The sequence below is a fragment of the Ischnura elegans genome, chromosome 7 (genome assembly GCF_921293095.1).
Source record: "Ischnura elegans chromosome 7, ioIscEleg1.1, whole genome shotgun sequence".
Taxonomy (NCBI): Eukaryota; Metazoa; Arthropoda; class Insecta; order Odonata; family Coenagrionidae; genus Ischnura; species Ischnura elegans.
The window spans coordinates 22,420,658-22,440,037 of NC_060252.1; the positions used below are offsets into that span (position 1 = coordinate 22,420,658).

General features: G+C 37.1%; 2 protein-coding genes across 3 annotated transcripts; both read right to left on the reverse strand.

Moving 5' to 3' along the window:
* Positions 1-1,027: 1,027 nt before the first annotated feature.
* On the reverse strand, positions 1,028-4,786 carry LOC124162635 (40S ribosomal protein S10-like). Its single transcript, XM_046539226.1, has 5 exons — positions 4,701-4,786; positions 4,348-4,492; positions 4,119-4,232; positions 3,546-3,737; positions 1,028-1,142 (listed from the first exon to the last, which is right to left on the reverse strand). Exons 2-5 carry the CDS (start codon positions 4,489-4,491, stop codon positions 1,104-1,106), a joined length of 489 nt encoding a protein of 162 aa, XP_046395182.1. The 5' UTR covers position 4,492; positions 4,701-4,786; the 3' UTR covers positions 1,028-1,103.
* Positions 4,787-6,624: 1,838 nt separating this feature from the next.
* LOC124162276 (tumor suppressor candidate 3) lies at positions 6,625-17,939 on the reverse strand. 2 transcript variants are annotated; one of them, XR_006865525.1, is made up of 9 exons: positions 17,797-17,939; positions 17,544-17,716; positions 16,939-17,056; positions 16,482-16,622; positions 13,791-13,931; positions 13,383-13,533; positions 12,236-12,434; positions 9,376-9,519; positions 6,625-7,056 (listed from the first exon to the last, which is right to left on the reverse strand). XR_006865525.1 is itself a non-coding variant. In XM_046538756.1 (8 exons), the coding sequence occupies exons 1-8, from the start codon at positions 17,881-17,883 to the stop codon at positions 7,041-7,043; spliced, it is 1,026 nt and encodes a 341-aa protein (XP_046394712.1). In that variant the 5' UTR covers positions 17,884-17,938; the 3' UTR covers positions 6,625-7,040. The 2 variants fall into 2 exon arrangements, 1 of the variants encoding a protein (XP_046394712.1); XM_046538756.1 differs by lacking the exon at positions 9,376-9,519 and having other exon boundaries at positions 17,797-17,938.
* Between the last annotated feature and the right edge of the window lie 1,441 nt (positions 17,940-19,380).

Consider the following 19,380-nt stretch of genomic DNA (forward strand, 5'->3'; position numbering starts at 1 on the left):
AATGCATCTCAGCATTGAATTGGGGGCGAAAATGAAACAGGATTTTTCTCAGTGAAGTAACGAGATGAATACTCTCGAGTTCCTAACAGGGGCAGGTCTTCTGCTACGTATGCTAAAATGCTTAATTCCACCATTATCCTCACAGCGTTTATGCCAGGCTGGGTTTTCTCTCCATTATTCATATAAATTTCAAACCATCAGTTCCATGTAGGGCGTCTCTTCCTAGGCCGGTGTCTGTCTCCCTCCTTGCTTCCCTAATTTTCCAAAGAATGGGCCACCATGATCTACTGAGTGCATAAATATTCAGCGTCTCTTGCATTTCTCCTCCTCCATTTTAATCTCGACGGCTTCCTTCATCAATCTATACAATTATCAGTCTTTGCTCTTCATAACAATTCCATTTGGCCAAACTTAGACAGTGGTCTTGTTTTAGGTAGTGCTAGGCGATGACTGATTTTTCGGGATAAGAAAAACCACCTATGTTCTTTCAGTCTAGTTTTTATACATAGTTAGGCCAGTATTTCCTCCTGCATAAACTTCCAAGCATTCACATGGAATTCAATGATCTCATACCTCTTACATGCTTATTCAAGCTCTTGGAATACTTACATCCACAATTCATCTTCAAATCCACAATTCATCTTCAAATCCACAACCATCATTACTTCAAAGAATAATTCCCAAAACTGCCTCCCATAAACATCTTATTTCAACAATAAGAATGAGTAGGAACGCTTTATACCCTCACGTTCTAATCACAGAAAGAACCTGTTCTCAGCTTAACATGACCTACAACCAGGATTTCTGATGCCAGGTGATGCCTCATGAGTTGTGCTCAATGCAGACGGAACCAATGTGCTGTGAAGCTCAATTCAGACTGTCACATGGCTGTGTAATTACACACGAGTGAAAATGCTCCCCAGCACTAATATACTGCACTGATAAAATACAAGGACTACAACTGAACTATGAGCACTTTTTCTAAATAGGAAGACCACCAACTAATGAAAGAAAATAAGATGTTAGCTGGATTTTAAGTTTTTTATTACATGGTCACACTTGAAATCCAATTTTTATATAATTTTAATAATACATAAAGATTATTATTGAGGAGCCCCTCGCCCACGTCCAAAGCCTCCATGCTGAAACAGAAGGAAAATGAGATTATGTACTGTAAGTCAGTTATCACAATGCATGGTTCCATAATTTAACAATACCATAAATACATTAGGGACTACCTCTAAGCTATCCCAAGAATGTTACAAGATTCTATATTTAAAACTCCCTGACTATCCTAGAAACAAAATCTTCACTTTCCCAGAGTTCTTCACTCTTCTTTTGATCACTATGCGACATTTATGCTTTGTTCGGCAAATAAATCAACGTCACCTATTATTGAAGTTTGCCCAGAAAAATTGTACACTTCGTGGTCTAAGAGGGAAACATTGTGTACAGCAGACGAATCAGCTTCTAGAATTCACCCTAACTAACACGGCATAAAAAAATATCTGTTCACAAAGATCAACTACAACATGATTGGCAAAACAGTTCCACATTTGAACGCCTAAGTTTAACGGGATTCCCACTCTTAACTACATTATTAAATTCACGGTTTTTTTTTCAGGTTTTCACGGTCTAAATGTCATCAAATTCACGGTTTGTAGACAAGGCATTTTAGGCAGAAATATTGATCATGTAACAATCATTGGCCGTACATTATCTAAAAATGTAACAAATTCAACTGATGCCTTGAATGCAAACGCAGCGATGAAAGTGCTATCTCTTATGACGTCACCTGTAGTTAGCAAAATTCAGGTCCGGCTAAAGGGTGTGAGTGGGAAAATGGAGAGAGCAGGGTGGCAGGGAAGTGAAGAAGTGCCCGATTTTTTGCCAGGGTTAATGTCTTCCAATCGCAGGCTTAAGGACAATTTGCTGTCATGGCGCACAGACCAATTAATAATTGCGGTTTGAATACACGTGTGCAGAAAAATGCGTGGACAGTATCTGCATGTGACTGCCTTGAAACATGATCGAAATATCGATTTTTCTATTAATCTGTCTATCGTAGTTCTACAATCAAGTTTGACAGATTTCTAAGGTTTTATGACGAAATTCACAGCTAATACATGGTTTTAAGGTTTTCACGGTTGAGTGGAAACCCTGTTTAAGAAATAAAAGAGTTCACTCCTTCCACTCCCACACCAACTCGAGATACGCACAACCCTTAGTGCCCTCCCAGCTCGGCATACCCAAACAATTGATCCACCGGCCACTTTCTGCCGACTGCAGTCACTTTGATTTGTGCATAATGACTAACTCTGCCCGACAAGATTCCCTGTCTTCCTGATCCATTACAAATATCATGACTTTTCCCCGAATTTTTGCACCTGTAACAACTCTGCTGCATGCTCACAAAAATAAAAAAATGGACAGATCGTCTTCCATCACATAAGCTTTAATCCTTCATAATTCATTTTCATCATTAAATCATTGAAAAATTTTAGGGAAAATGAAGACGACACACTCATCAGCAACAATTGCTTTCATTTTCAAAGGATTGTGATAACAAAAAATTAAGAAGGGCAGTTGCTCAGTATGCCAGAAAATATAAAAAAAGCCCATCACAATGCTGTGAAACTAGGTAGTTCACACAGATGCCTACTTCTGGCCTTCCAAAACAATTTACCAGATTTCCCAGAGAACTGCTTAGTACCTGGGTCCTAACACCATCACAAACACTGACTATAAAGGGGATTATTTCAAATTACCTAGATAAAAAGATGCAGTTACAGGTGCATTTATGAGGAAAGCATATAATCTCACCCTGACCGCAAATATGAAGACACATACATGAGGCAAATATTGACACAACCCAATGCACTCGTGAATGTGCATTTCAAAATGCAAGCTATAAATTACCGACAGCTCTTATTTTATGTCAATTGATGCAAGATTGGGAAAAAGATGTGGCACAACAATGTACTATTTTGTGGCCAGCGTAAGCCTAGTGAATATACACAATGTATATTAAAACAAGCAATAAGCTTAAAACATTTAAAAGTGACCAAAATCTCCCAATTTTTAACCAATAGGGAATCAAACTGTGAGGTGGTAACACCTTAATTGTTCATCTTGGATTTGGAAAGGCAATCTGGGAAGAATGGCCACACAAAAAGAACACCAAGACTGATTCCGAATAGAACATCCGAGGTGAAACATTTAAGATAAAGATTGAATTGCTTAAATATGACCAATTACAATGAAAAAGGATAGGGGACCATACACAGATGGGTAGAGTTGTTCATAAAACAACTACGATTTTACGGTTAAATCATATATAAAATAAGACCACAGATTTGTGTGCTGCTAGTTTGGCGCCCTCAATTAGTCATTTACAAAAGCAAATTAAAATAGCAATAAAACAATGTCTCTTCTCGTTTAAGTATGAACACGATCTTTCACCAACCGGCATCATTAAAGTTTTCCTCAAATTTGATAAGGTTTCGTCCATACAGTGATAGCAGGAACTCGAGTGGAGTACTTACAAATTCGAATTCGCCAGTTCCGGCACCAACATCGCCCTTCTTGTCGGGTCCACCAGCACCAGGAGCACCCGGCGCCCTGCGGTAAGACTGCCTATCCTCAGCCCTCTTGCCCATATCACCACCACGGGGAGCGGACGGCCTGGCACGCAGGGGCTCCTGCTTCGTGGCCCTCTTCAGAGTCGATGGTACGATCTAAACAAACGGGAACATGAGATTAAAAAAAGGTATCAAGCTTCAACAATTCAAATTGGACTCAAGAGCCGGAAAAATTACATCATTCGCTACTGAATGCAACAGATCAGTACAAAAGATAGGCATCACGAAATGGAAGATAAACACTATGATACAAAACTCACTATTACCAAAAACTTTCAAAAATTAAGATCTGACACTTGCCGCTCAATCAAATTTCAACCAATACAATATATACAAGGGATTTGCCTCCAATACTAATGACAGTTAAGCAGGCGTATTTAACAACTTTTAATTCATAAGCCCCCAAAACATTCAACGACTAAAGCACAACTTGTGAGCGTCAAAAATCGTATGAAAATAATTTCAAAAATCACTCACCTCTGCAGGAAGGTGAAGGTATTCACGCAAGTAGCTAATGCCTTCATTCGTCAGGTACCAGTAATAATGCCTCCACGCGAACTGCTCCTTGACATAGCCCCTTGACTTCAGTGACTGCGAAAATTTAAGTTCACCAGTATAAGTATCAGGCCGCGCAACGGGGAAGAAATTCGCGAGACGAAAAACGAGGAGTCAAAAACTTAAGATAATTCTTTCCACAAGCACCTACCTGCATAGCTTTAATTACATGGAGATTGGGAATAAGTTCTAACTCTGAGTGTTTAGGGGCATGGAAATCCTTCTTCGCCACCATAACACCTTCTTTAAAAAGGTATTCATAGATGGCTATGCGATTTTTCTTCGGCATCAACATCCTGCAATGCAAAAATTGATATTAACCACAACCATACCTTAGTGACACGGGGCGAGCAAGAGTAAGAACATGTTCGTAAAACTTACTTAAGCAGACTTGAACCAAAATTCAACTACAAATTATACTATTAGCTATAATAATTAATATTACAACACTTTTCAATTCAGATGACAAGTATATCACGAGATAGAAATTTCATGAAAACTTACTTGAGGACGACGTGTTTACCACAACCGGGAAGAGGAAATGACGGAAGACAACGTAAATCGAACTATCGACCATATCTGTAATAAGTAATTACTAGCGTTTTGTGGGAAACTTTGATTCAAATGAGAATTTTAAAATAATTTTAAATTATTTTCGTTAAAATATTTATATATTTATACGAAAAAAGTACTTATAGTTATTTCTTTGACTAGTATGAAAAGTTTTCTATGAAAAATTTGTGCACGCACATGGAAATCGTAAGGCGGGAGCTTCAAAAGGAAGAAGAAGGTAATGCAGTCAGCGCATTTCCAGTCGTCTCGAAAATTAAACAATAGAGGATATTGCTTCCATTTTTTGAACAATTAAATGATTATTTTGTTGAAAATTGATGACTAATCGGTTAAATGGTCAAGTATCATAAATACATGATGCATGATTGTAATGTTATGTTGGTACAATGATGACCTGAGTAATTACACCTCATATTATTGCTGTTCTAAAAGAGCTGAGAATAGTGTAATCTGATAAATGTCTCCATTTCATGCGTATCTTGAGCATAAACTCAGTTTTAGTCTTTAGGTGATATTTTTCACTGATCGTACAGGAGAAACGGAGGAGTTCAAATATTTGAAGGAAACCAAGGTAGCCAGCAAAAACTTCACAATTAAACAGAGCTAGCATACTCCCCTCAGCAGTTATTTTAAATATGTAATACTTTCACAGTTTATGCATGGCCATATTGCTTTAACCTTGAAAAATATTCGCTATCACTTTCAACTTAGACATAAAACCGTGAAAATCCTGCTGTTTTCTCTTCTAAGTCAGCAAAGGTAATTCAAGTCCTTAAGAAAATATTAACTGGTGAGAAATCCTTCAGTTACTGCGGAAGACTATATCCACTTACTGGTTTGAAATCCTTCAGTTATTAATGAATACTCTTCACTTACTATTATGTCATTCAGTAAATGACGCAATGTTTAAAAAAATGATGACCTGTTCTTCTGGTTCATGGATGTTGATTTACTACTCATCACCTAGATTTTTAATAAACATGCATACATAATAAACACTAGTCAGAGGCGTAGCCAGGAATTTCGCTCGGGAGATGGGAGGGAAAAAAGATTTCACACCTGGTTTCCAAAACCAGGTGTGGATTTTTTTATTAAAACAGGGTACCAAGTAGAAGGTTTAAACTAATTTTAGCACTTTTCATAGTAAAAAACTTCATTTTACAAAGAAATCTTTTAATTCATGATATTTCAATATTTTATTTTATGAAGAACCAAACAAGCCTTCATGACTTCAGCTTCACTTTGGCATAGAATATTCCCCAATGAAAAAATTGCATAAAACTGTTTCAAATTTTTATACATTGCCATGGTAATGTATAAGAATGTATAAAAATTTGAAAGTTTTATACAATTTTTTCAAAGGGGTTATGCCCTATTAAAGATTGAAGTTTTTCTAGTCGCAGGTGAAGGGGGTTCATTTGACTTCACCAGGATTACTGGGAAATGATTTTCCTATGTGGAATTACCTAAACTAATGTGCATTTGCACGCATTACCTGTAGGCACACATGGGAGTTCCCAAAACATTTCATGAAACAAGTGTTTTGTAAGTGGTCATGTGCATGAGAGCAAATATACACAAACCGGTCAAATTGCCACAAACAAATATTTTGGCTACATTGTGTAAGATTTCTTGAAATATAAAAAAATCCCAGAATTTCAGCACTCACCAAGGTAAGATTTTTTTATCACAACTCATCTTTCTGGTCCAAAATTCTTAAAAGGAATTGTAATTTTGGGTATTCTTTTTCTTTCACTGTCGAGCATAAATTAAAGTGTGCATAGTTCGCACACTTTGTTCATCAATACTCTGAAGAATAAGGGGATAATAAGTGAGTCAATCACCAACACCATGATTCCAAACTTGAAAGACTTTTATTTAGCAGGCACATCCATCACAAAGACTTAAGTACAAACATGAATATATTTACACAAAGCAAACTGAAAGAAACTGGCAAAGCAATGTTCAATGTTAAAAATAAAGAAGTATGTATCAATAAAATTTGCTTTGAAAAGTAACACACAGTTTCAATTTATTTTCCTGCCAAAGTAAAAGATGGAACATAAGATGTGAAGTAGCAAAGGAACTTTAGTTCATTGCATTGCACAAATCACTGAGAAAACTGGCACTAACAAAATGAAAATTTATAAATTCAACAAATAAAATTCTGTATAAATAACAGACATACTAAGCATTTACACATCTGGAATGCCCATTCTTCACTCGTTACAATTGGTTTAATATTTCAGCAGGTACTAAGGATCCTTAAAATCACTTGAATAGAAAACTGCAAGAGAAAGAGAAAAAAATTAATGAATATCAGAAATATGAAAATAGACTACATGTACATAATTTACATAATCATTAAGTGCCATGGTCGTACAATGGGTGCCTAAAGTATCTTGTCAAAGTTCACAATACCGCTGCAAATTCATGAAAAAATCAGTTTCCTCTACGGAGGCATATTTTTAAAGGTCTTTAAACAGAGAAAAACGGGCAATAAATGTAAATTAGGATAAACGAAAAAATTAGCTCCACGTCTCCGGGATGTTCGCAGAAAAAAATTAAGGTAAACTGCACGCCATTTGTCATCCTCCTACAGAACTATAACAGCAAACTGTATATAATGTAACACAGTAAGTTGAGCTATTTCTTTGTCGATTTCCTTCCTGGAATTTAATTCTCAAATCCATTATACATCCACAGTGTATTTCATTCCGAGGAATCTTCATCCGCAACTCATGGTTAGAGCTGACAAAATATGGATGCAAAGGATATGAAAAAATTGATACAACGAGTTTCACGCAAGTTTCATGCTAATTTTCTTGTTCATTCAAAATGGACCCAACTCCACTATATTCTTTGCGTAAATTTCACCTGTGTCCACAAACATTTTTCCAATAAACACTGCCATTGAGGTGTGGGTACTGAACTCGTGCTGAGTGCTCCATACAGATGATTTATCGCATTTTTTTTTTATCAACTGACCTTTAGGTATGAATGACAAAGAGGGATTTTAAAACGTATCTCATCGTCTTCCCTATTTCAGCATATAAGTTGGTGATGGAATAACATTGTGTTTGCCAATCCTGAATGTAATATGCACAGTCCATCAAACTATATGATACTTCTTTGCAAAAAAAAGCTGTTAAATCGTATTTCATAAATAACATTCAAAAATCATCTTTCATCACTCAAACATTATGTCTATTTTCCATGAACATTTAGAGAGGGTGGGTATACCCTACTTAGCATTGATCCTACCAACTATATTAATTTTTAAAATCATAAAAGGTGAAGATCCTGCTGTATGTATTTAGGGCACAATTTAATCTAATATCAGTTTCCTGATGCCTGAATAGATATTTGTATGCATACAACAAGTACTTTTATTTCCATCTAAATCAAGTATTAAATTTATAAGTGCACATTGCACAAGCGGACTTTTTATCCAAGGAGCACATTGTTTGAGTTAAAACATAGAAACCATAGAGTAAAACTGTGAAAACTAAACAAAATAAGGAGCAAAATGGCACCCCAATTCCCTGATGTATCTTGATAATTGCAATGTTGAGAGCATTGACGACTGCTGAAAGCAGGATACAGGTTTATGTGATGACTTTCGTGACCATCTGAGGCAATGGTTAATTACATTTTTGCATACGATTACCCAGCGAGAGGCACAGAAATTGATTTTTAACACAAGTGAAATACAAAAATTAAAGCACAGTTATATGTACTCAAACAATAAATGAAATTACATTACATAAATTAAGCAGTAAATGAGATATGCCAAAATACAAGAAGCAAAAGTCAATTAATTCTTCTACCAAATTTTAAATATCTATTAAAGCAGCTGTTGCTATATAAAGTTACTACAGCCTTAATGAATATTTTTATAACTGACTCTACAACCAAGAACATCAATATCCTGTACATTAGAGTTTGCATTACAGCTGTATGTTCTGTACTTGAACTGCGTTTAATGCATTTTTGTTTCTCTTTGCTTTTCTTGATCTGTTTTTACATGCCAATTTGTTTGCACACCAAAGTAATAAATATTATTATCATCATTATGATTCTTTACGAACACACACATAAGTAAACACATAACACAGCAGTGCATATATAAAAGTGGTAAAAAGACCTCCAAAAAAATATACAACATCTTATTATTGGCTGTTTCCACCTGAGCTCACAATGGACAGCAATTTTCAGAGTGGGGACCTACTGACCAAAACACATGAGCTAATGCAGGAAAAATCAGAGTAAATCTAAGTCCACAGTGAGTTAAAGTTTTCTGGGGAGTTTAAAGAAGAACTTGAAAATCATGACTAAACTAGAATAAGAAAAACATAACAAACAAGCAGATATGAGCTCAAATCTAGCAGGTGCCTAAAGTTAAATCTATTACTTTTACCCTGGCTATTCCGTAAAATAATCCCCAAGGGTATGTTAGATACAAAACCAAATACATACATCTCACTCACAGCAAGTGTGTCTAAAAGTGCTGAGCAGCATTAAAATCCTTAATTCTAGTCAAAACAGTTAATTACTCCCTGTAACTGGCAACTACGTTACTTTGAAGAAAGTTCAGTATGTTTACCAATGATTAATATGGCATGAGAAACTCAACTGGCCATGCAGATCTATCTGGGAAGAAAGCTGAACAGGTCCTCTTTTCCGGACCACCTGAGGTTTAAAATCGATATGACTGCAATAACCAGTGATCGTCTTCTTCCTCTAGAAGCTGCGAGTGGTGGACAAAGAACACAATCCATATTAGTCAAATCTTATTGGGTTTGGCACTCGGTGAGGCTATTTTAAAGGCTGATTTTTTGAAACAAGGGCTGATTTGCTGAGTTTGGTCCACGCCAGATTTTTATCAATGTAGATCAAGATTCCAGAATTCAAATTTCCCAATCCCAGACTAGTTCCTGATGAAAATCTTCATTTCCCTTGTTTGCCCTCTGCTTTTCATAGCTACTAAACAATTTTGTTCTGTCTGACCAAAATGTTCAATATATGAGGAATTAATACAGTAGACTCTCGTTAATACGAACAACGTTGTTACGAAGTTCTCGTTATTACGAAGCAAATCGTTGGTCCCGTCGAAAAGGCCTATCCAAGCTATAGTAAAAGAAACGTTATTACGAAATTTTCGTTTTTACGAAATTACGAACCTAAGTCCCGGTCCCGGCGGTTACAATATGAACTTTATTACGAAGTTACACGCACAAGTCACAGCATTTAGGTGGATATTCACTACACTTAAGTTTGAATAATCGCGCCACGTTTAAGTTATTCTCGTGTACTATGCTTAAGAGCGTCAATTATGGTTCTTTATTAAGTTTACGCGCTAGATCATATAATAGCCTTCATTCCTGTGAAGTCGTGGTGACCCACTCATAACCGTAAGTAAATTGGATGTACAGTCAATCCTCTTCCTATGCACATTCAAGGTACGAATTTTCAGAGATACGAGCATTCAAAACTTTCAAATTTCAAATGGCGCCTTTCGATTTGGCCGATACTACGCGGTTTGGCGCTGTGAAACTCTCACTGTAATCACCATCTGAATAAGGTATCATTGAATCTGGTGTGAATTTAGGAACTGTTCTGCGTTTCGCCCGTTCTTCGTTACCGCGGGGAGACATTTTTTCGGCTCCGGATGCATCGCAGGCCCCGATGGATCAGGTCGCCACAATCGTGAGTTAGCGCATACGTTTAATGCAGTGTTGCATCCCGCAGGATAACCGTACTCCTCGATACCTTACATGCAGGCCGGCTGGCGAGGGGTGTCCGATTACGGCACAATAGGAGGGGTGGATAATCCTGCATCAGCCCGGTTTAAAGCCAATCGCTGTCCCCCAAACGCACATCACACCCTCGTCTAGTCATACAACGTTGTCAAATGCATATTCGAGCACCGAAATAAGCCTGACCAACCAAAATAAGCCCATTCTTCGAATCACAAGAACAAGTAATCATCCCTCTAGGTCCTTCACGCTCGTCGTCCCTTCCGGTTCTTTTCTTCATGGAACACTTTGCAAGCGTTCCCCTTTCTTACCTGGCTCCCATACCCCCTACCCAGCCCATTGTCTGTTACTGGACAACTCTCGGTGGCCGGACTGTAATTTCAACCTTGGAACAAGGTCTTGGGACGCATCAAGTTTGAACATCGGAGTTCATGTGTTCGGGAAGATATCAACCTTCGATTGCGTCAGGGCGCAGTCTTCTGTTGAAAACTGAAACGAATTTTCTTGTTTATATATATTTCCGCGTTATTTAATAGCGTTTATAATACACTATTTCTTTCGACGATTCTTAAAAGAAACGTTCTTACGAACTTCGTTATTACGAACCTCCGATTTTTCGGCCCCGTGAACTTCGTAATAACGAGAGTCTACTGTATACGTATTTCCAAATGGAAATCTTTCCAAGACATATGGACCAACCATTCCAAGCCAGCAAACAGCATGGTTGTTCTTTTGATTTGACCATTGTGACAAAAATTTTCCCCGACCCCAGACTCCCTAAATTGTCTAAGACTCCCATTGCCCATTTCAGATAACCTGACTTATCCCAGCCCTTAAACAATATGTACTTTTTATACTTAGCAAGCCAATGATGGTTGGAACCTGTTGTTGACCAGTAAATTTTAATTTTGCTGATGGCTGATATTGGACTTTGCATTATCTCCATGACCATTGCATTATACTGAGTAATGGTCTATATATTAGGCTGGTGTTCTGCTCGGGATATTAGATAAGCTTTTTCTCTTCTTGAAATTTAATCCATGTTGTTCAGAGCTATTTCCACCTGAAGAAGATGATCACTAAAGTGTTGAAGATACAATAAGGAATGCATTTGCAACTCCAATGTGCACGTAAGATTAAATGAAACACTCCTCAGCAAAAACACACGGACATCCATTTGTTAGACAGCTGCTTTGTGATCGATTTTAACCAATTGACATTTTCCTTTCAAAAATTTGTGCCCTAACATTATTATTAAATATTACAATACTAATAAGCATTCTCCACATATTTATCCATGAATGATTAATCACATGAAGAGACTTTCCTTATGAATCCCTCATTTAAATTAACTAGTTGTCTAACTCTTAATTGCCATTTAGGTATGTGGCTCAATGTGACAACCAGGTAAGATATAATGGTAAGAAAAAGTGTAGGAGAGGTTTCAAACATAAGATTTGGAGATTAATGACAAGGTTTGGCTATATAACTTCCACTATTTGATGGAATACTGATTCCATAATACATAATTCAAAACCTATCAAAAAGAATGATGAAACACTTGAAAATAGGAGTTACAGTTACATTCAATGACATGCTTGCACATTGAAATTGCTTCGAGACAATTAATATTCCACATGCTTAAAGTCGAACATTCAACCCAACATGGGAGAGACAATATAACACTGAAACAACAATTAAAATCACCTGTACGGGTATCCGTGCGCCTTGGACCGGAAAATTGACAATATGAGAGAAAAGAAGAGACACAATAATGCTAGACCCGCGATTGCAAGGATGCGTCTTTTGCATACGTCCCCACCGCCTGAGCCAGCGTTTCTCTTTGGTGTGGTGCCTATTGAGGCTGCTTCCGTCATCAGGATCATTCCAAGAACAACGGCAGCATCTGAGAGTTTTTCATTAAGGAAGTTCATTTCACATGACAAAAGAATCCATAAGTTGCACACCTACAAGACATGAGTTTACTGACATAAAAAGTATCAATAAACGTAATTAAAACCTATACAGAGAGAAGATGAAAACGATAAGCTCACATTAATGTTTGACTGTAAAGGCCTGGTTACACGGTACATTAACATGTACAAGTTAATGTACGTTTGCGTGAATGATTTCGGTGGACCGGAACGGAACATGTACGAATGCATGAACCACATTAGAACAGGTTATATTTTCTGTGCATGCATTCGCACAATTTGGGTGGTTACACGGTTCACTTTGGCGTTAATTCTTGCATTCATACATTTAGACATTTACCGGTACGTGTTAATGTATCGTGTAACTAGGCCTTAAGACTGTGGTAATAGCTAGATAACATTGTACGAAAACATTTAGATCGCGGCATGAGCTTTTAGCTAGGGTTGGTACAACAAGATTCAAAATGGCATATTGGCCCAGATGTATGTGTTTAACTGTTCTTTGAGGTTACAAATTGCTGAATGAATTTTTATTGGTTTATATTATTGGTTATTGCAAAGCAAAGGAGAAAAACCAGTGTAAAGGAATCATGCTGAGGATCTCTAGGGGTTCGAATTGATGTGGTGGCAAGAGCGTTACTTTGCACCCTGTGTCCCCACGTTTGAATCCCAGCAGTGGCAAACAATTTTCTGAGGTCACCCAATCCCTGCTTGAGTGCTGCATGAAGGATACTTCAAGAGCAACACTCCATCTGCCTGCCTGTGACTAAATTTGGGGTGAGCTCTACCCTCTACCCTATTCCAATCAACCTTTGGGCTACACTGAGTCAGTGAATGATGTATTTTCAGCAGTAGACATGCAATCATCCAGGTAATAATTAAAGAATGCTAAACACACAATGCAATTTGGCAAAGGATACTCAATATGATGACTATGTAACTTTCAAGCACGAACTGTCCCTGGGAAGAGCCGTGGATGTAGGCCACTCCACCAGACTGAGTTCTGTGTACAAATGGTGGGCTTCGTATGTGGTTCCACATTTGTCCTGACGTCATGGCAAAGGTGAAAAACTGGAAAATAATTGGAATATTGATAAACCAAAAAAAGAGAAAACTTCTACTAAATAGGTAATATTTTATCATTATTACTAGGAAAGTAATCAATTATAGAATTTGAAGGTTTCAGCTTATAAACAATTTTAATGTCAGCTGACATGTTGTTTCGCAAGCTGTTTTAACAACAGATGATTAGTTATAAACAGTTGTGCACGGCACATTGGGCAGGTTTCACCATTGTTTTAAATAAACCCATCAGGAATATTACTCACCAAAGCACCCCCAGCCCAAACAGTTGTATTTTGAAGAAAATCAAGGTTGTTGCGCTTTAGGTACAAAAATCCTCCGACCAAAGCAAAGAGCATAATCAAAGCAACAGTCCCTGAATAATTGGGAGGCCTGAACACTCGCAACTGCAACAGAAAAAAAATAACTGTCATATCACAAGAAAGCAACAGGTTGGTCTCACGGACATGTGATTACACAGAATGGTGTCACCTTGTGTTTTTGTCAGGATAAAAGGCTAATTATATTCCATATTTCACCCATATAATTTAATACATACATACTTTCACATATATTTAAAGGCTTCACCAAATGGCTGGATGTATTAGGCCAATATTTTCCATCTGCTTATTTATAATTTTATCATTTAACAAATGCCACACTACATGGGATAATATTTCCTTAATCATGAGTTCAACCAAGAAGTCCAGGATAAAAGATTATATCCCATCCAGCACAAAATAATTAATTATAAATGTATTTCATCTCAGCCATAATATTAGGCTAACCATGCTATGCATAAATTTAACTCAAAGAATATGCAATTGAAATTGTGTTCATTATTGGCCATGAAATAAAGCTAGATTCTATTCCACACATACAATTCCATTCTTACCCACTATAATACTTACTAATACGTACACATACTCCACCACATTCATCATAGCCCAAGTGGTCTAGAGATTAAAGCATCTGCCTCTTACGCAGAGTAGGCAAGTTCACGACACGGTTTACCTATTACTTTTCTTTGCAACCCGGAAAACACCAAAACAAGACCTTCACATCAGGGGTTTGAAAATGACTAACAATGGACAATCACACACATCAAGGCCCTGGATAGAGATCGCCTACACAGGCCATACTCAAACTTAGGAATGGTATAGTCTGTAAGTTTTGTCATGGTCCCTCAATGGGCGAACTTGCTAAGATCTCAGGACTCAGGAAAGAGCGATTTTCAATTTATAATAATCATTTTTAGTTGCCATGTGAAGATTTCTTGCTTCGAGGGTAGCATCTATTTGAAACGACCACCAAAGCCACATGTAAGAGTATCTTCTTAAGAGAAGTTGCAAAATAAATACTAATATTATACAAGTGAGACAACCCAGACTGCCTGATTGGCTTTATTGAGTCCGCCCTGTAGTCCTTATAAGATATAGCGTACACTTGGGGGAGAAAACTTGGAGGCGAAAACAACCTAAGGTCAGTCCCGGGAAGAGGGAGGGAAAGGACACATAGTCGACAGGGGGACCAACACCACTGGGAAAAGAGAGCCACCCTAGTATGAGTCATAGAAGTGAAATAATTTTTGTGAGGGCTTCCATTCAAATGAAACTGCAAATGGAGTAAAAGAGGTAAAGTTAGCAGTGAAAGGAAGCGAACTGAGCAAGATCCCTAATGAGAATGAAGTGGAAGAGAAAGAACTTTCACCAAAGCCTCATTGGGAGCTGTTCACGAAAATTGACTTATCTAGCTTGATAAAAGGTTTCTGGCCACAACAAAACAAACACACAATGGGCGAGGACTTACTCCATTGCCAATGATGCTGGCAAGCTTTGGCTTTTTTAATCTTTCATGTCCCTGTCACACATGTAACAATTAATTACCAACGGTGATTACTGTCAATAACTGTGGAGCGATTTTCAATATATAATAATTATTTTTAATTGCCATGTGAAGATTTCTTGCTTCGAGGGTAGCATCTATTAGAAACGACCACCATAGCCACATGTAAGAGTATCTTCTTGAGAGAAGTTGCAAAATAAATACTAATATTATACAAGTGAGACAACTCAGACTGCCTCATCTGCCTTTATTGAGTCCGCCCAGTAGTCCTTATAAGATATAGGGCTCCAAGGTTGACATGGTGCGGGTAGGTTTGTCACCTTTGAGAGATGACTATGGGAAATGCAGCTGTGGACAGAGAGGGGAGAGAACACCCCTGAGGGACATTAACATTCGTCTGTGGTGTAGTGGAGGACAAGCTAGGAAATAACGGGTGGTCTGATGAGTTAGTCCAAGGGAAAAATAGAAAGTAAGGAGGTTGGACATGGTTGCTGGGGTATAATTTAATGCCTTGAATGAACTAAACATAACTTTTCCCACTATCCCTTTATATCTGTGACAATTTGTTATTCACAGGAGCATTTTGATACATATCTTCATTAAGAGATGATTAAAAATTCAGTCTATTTTATCTACCTGACAATAATGCTATACATTGAAACCCATGTTAATAATATTTATTTTTAAACATTTTAACAATTTAAATGTGGATGAATCATGCAAAAATTCCATAGAGAAAAATATCACTCGCCTTGCCCAGGAAAATTAAATTAATTAAAATGTGGACAGAATGAAAAGTTTTTTTCAATTCATTAATCATTTCGTTCTATTACATCTTGCCTCATATAGTTAAACATGCTTGGTACATCCCCTTCATATTGATCCTAAACAAACATTGGAGCACTTAAAACATAAACAATATTACAACAACACAAGAACTCTTTAGTAAGAATAGACACTAACAGAATTTTTGCTGATACACTACACTTCAAATGAGACGTCCACATGGAGCAATAATGTGAAGGAGTAAATCAATATTTAACAAATATATTATCTAGAAAAGTTGGAAAAGACTTCAATTTTAAGTGAAACAGTAGGCATTAAAGGTTTACCTGAACATCAGTCCTTTCTCCAATCCACTTCGCAATGGATTCAGCAGCAAAGCCAACTCTTTGAATGTCCATGGTATCACTATGCTTGGGCTTCCCTTTGGCTGGGAAGTGCATAAAAACTGGCGCAGTATTTATGCGAAGCTGAAATAGAAACACAAGAGTACTTTCTTAAAAACAAACAAACACACATTTGGTTCAATAGTTTGTGCTCGAAGTGTGTTTTTCACATAAACATATTCATTTTTTTGACACATATTATTTCAATCATAATGGCAGCATAGCTGAGTAAAATATAATTCGAACCAAATGACAAAAATGCTATGCCTAAATCCTTACTCCAATCGCAATGTAGCCTAAAGTATACCAACGGACCACATCGATTATTTCAAAGGCACATATTAACTCGTCAGGGCAATCACATAAAATGGAATGTTCTTAAAAATGAACAAATACTCACCGACTGGAATATATCCGATCCTTCATCGAAATCCACCATGGCAAAGAAAAGTTTGTTAGAATAGAGTTGCGAGTACCGAAAGGAATTGGCAACGATCAGAAATTCGTCATGAGCGTGGCTGTGAAATGAAAAAAACAATACATATTGGACTATTACCCAGTCAAAACCTAAGCATAAGGAGTTTTTTTTAACACAAAGGCAGAGTATATCATTTCGTTAATCATTATCACTGCTTTCCTCGTAGAGAGAGGAAAAAATTCCACAATTCAGGTCTCAAGGAATATTTCAATATAAGGAAAACTCGTAAGTAATTACAAAACAAGGCAAAGATAAAAATAGAAAATTTGCCTCTCCTAGCAATCACTCTAAAATATGACTTGACGAAGAAATACGCATTAAGTAAAGGTTCACTATAAAAACACAAACGTTAGAGATAGTAGTACGCTTCATACTGCTTCTTTAATTGAAGATTAGCAACCTAAAAAGGATTCAGACACACTCATCATGAACATAGGGTGTGGAGAGTACCCGGCAGTACTAAATAAACAGCACATTTTAGCCATCAAAGGGAGTCCAGGCTAAATATTTTAATCATTCAAACTCACCGGCATATTACACATTGCCTTTGGGCTGCCATAGCGGTAAACATAACAACGACGGAATAATTTCTTGGGGTAGCCTTTACGTATTCTCGAAACTTAGCCCCATTTAATCGAATTACAGATCTCTTAGCATTCATTTCCGTAAGCTGCTGTACTCTCTCAGCGAGACTACTTCCCTGTAAAGAAAACTTTCATTACTGCTTCAGTTTTTATCCTCATTTAAGTGCTATAATGACTTCAAGATATGACAGCTTACCTCTTTTTTGCGTGTCTGGCCATCGCCGTAACTTATTGATAGTAAAAATACGAAAAATAGAGACAAAAATATAATGGTTGGCTTCATTTTCGCTTTTCTGGCCACGAATTACAATCAATCAACAGTCGCATTTCGTTATTCAACTCATTAGCTTCTTGAAGGGTGTGGTAGATAGCGCTACCACTTTTGCTGTGCAAGTTCAAAAGGACTTCCAGTAGATTACTCTGAAGTAATTAAATTCAAAAAGAAGAACCTTGTGCTTTCACATTAATACTATTAGTAATTAGTAATATTATTAGTATTAATGTGAAAGCACAAAGTTCTTCTTTTTTTATTTAATTATGAATCGCTTTCACCAAGTTACGCCTCAAACAATCAATTTTACTCTTGCCCCGTTCACACTACGTCCTTTTTACGCCGGTTAGCCCCGACCATGGTTACAAAACGAGGTGTGAACGCAAGTTCCCGTTAACCGTGGTTGGGATTCTGACCACCGTTTTCCGACCATGGTTGGCGGTAGTTCATGCGTGTGTGAACGCAAGTTGGTTAAAAGCTGGTTAGAAAAAGAAGAAGGCGAAGCAGCAACGAAGTGGGATAGGAGGAAAGAAAACAGAAAATAAAGTTTCGAAGAGGAGACGGCCGTTATTGTTGAATTATATTCGTCAGAATTAATTCAAAGGAAAGTGCTATTGATTCATTCCGTAATGTGTTGTATAGTATGAGATTTTAAACCTGATTTAAGTTATGCGATATACTTTATAGTTCGTAGTGAATTAGCTATTAACTCGTATTGTATTGTTACGGACAGATTGAATAATCTATATTAATATTTTGCTAGAATTAAGTAAAATGTGCGAAACTACCATAATAAAAATCCGAAGGTCACAATGATTTTAATGTTTTGGTAAGAGTTCTTTGTCCCAGTTTGAAAAAGATCACTTATGTTCATCCTTGAACAAAAGTTCTTCCCATATCAATATAAAGTATCAGGCTAACGGCTAGTCAGATGTAACGATAGAAAATAAATTTAGAAACGTCGGGTGATACCACATATCGCAAAAATTACCACGTTCTCTCTCTTATTTCATAAGTTAAATTTCAACAATCGTCACATTTCTGCAAGTTATTCGTCCACGTTTGAAGAAGAGGTAAAAGAGTTTTAATTTACGGTATAGCATTAGAGTGGATCATGTCCTTTGTCAAAGTCAGAAAACAATAATGGCTAAGAATGTAATGCAGCGAAAAGTGTATCTCCATCCCAAATCACAAGTGTCTCAAATTGAGGCTCGAGTCTCAAGGTTGGGTCCTCGATTTTCTTCACCTACATCAATGATTTGTCGACACATCCGAATCAAGGGCAAGTAGTAGTATATGTTGTTGATATCAACCTAATTATCAGTAATATTCGCTTTCATTCGTATTAAATAGAGCAGTAGAAGAATGCAAGCCACACTATGGATGAAATGATTAGTTGGACGAACACATTTGAATTACCTTCTACGTAGCAAGGAACAATGATTGTCGACGCTGGAATGCAATTTTTAATTCATAAGCAGCTCATAATATGCACATATGTTTAAATTC

What these genes read in the sequence shown, in the direction of transcription:
- LOC124162276 (XM_046538756.1), bottom strand. Translation starts at nt 17,883, where the DNA reads ATGAAGCCAACCATTATATTTTTGTCTCTATTTTTCGTATTTTTACTA. An exon ending in GATCGGATATATTCCAGTCG is followed by an intron (nt 16,623 to 16,938) that starts GTGAGTATTTGT and finishes TTTCTATTTCAG; the next exon opens with CTTCGCATAAATACTGCGCC. An exon ending in TTTGGGCTGGGGGTGCTTTG is followed by an intron (nt 13,534 to 13,790) that starts GTGAGTAATATT and finishes ATTATTTTCCAG; the next exon opens with TTTTTCACCTTTGCCATGAC.
- LOC124162635 (XM_046539226.1), bottom strand. Translation starts at nt 4,491, where the DNA reads ATGTTGATGCCGAAGAAAAATCGCATAGCCATCTATGAATACCTTTTT. An exon ending in ATGTAATTAAAGCTATGCAG is followed by an intron (nt 4,233 to 4,347) that starts GTAGGTGCTTGT and finishes AAATTTTCGCAG; the next exon opens with TCACTGAAGTCAAGGGGCTA. An exon ending in ACCTTCACCTTCCTGCAGAG is followed by an intron (nt 3,738 to 4,118) that starts GTGAGTGATTTT and finishes CCGTTTGTTTAG; the next exon opens with ATCGTACCATCGACTCTGAA.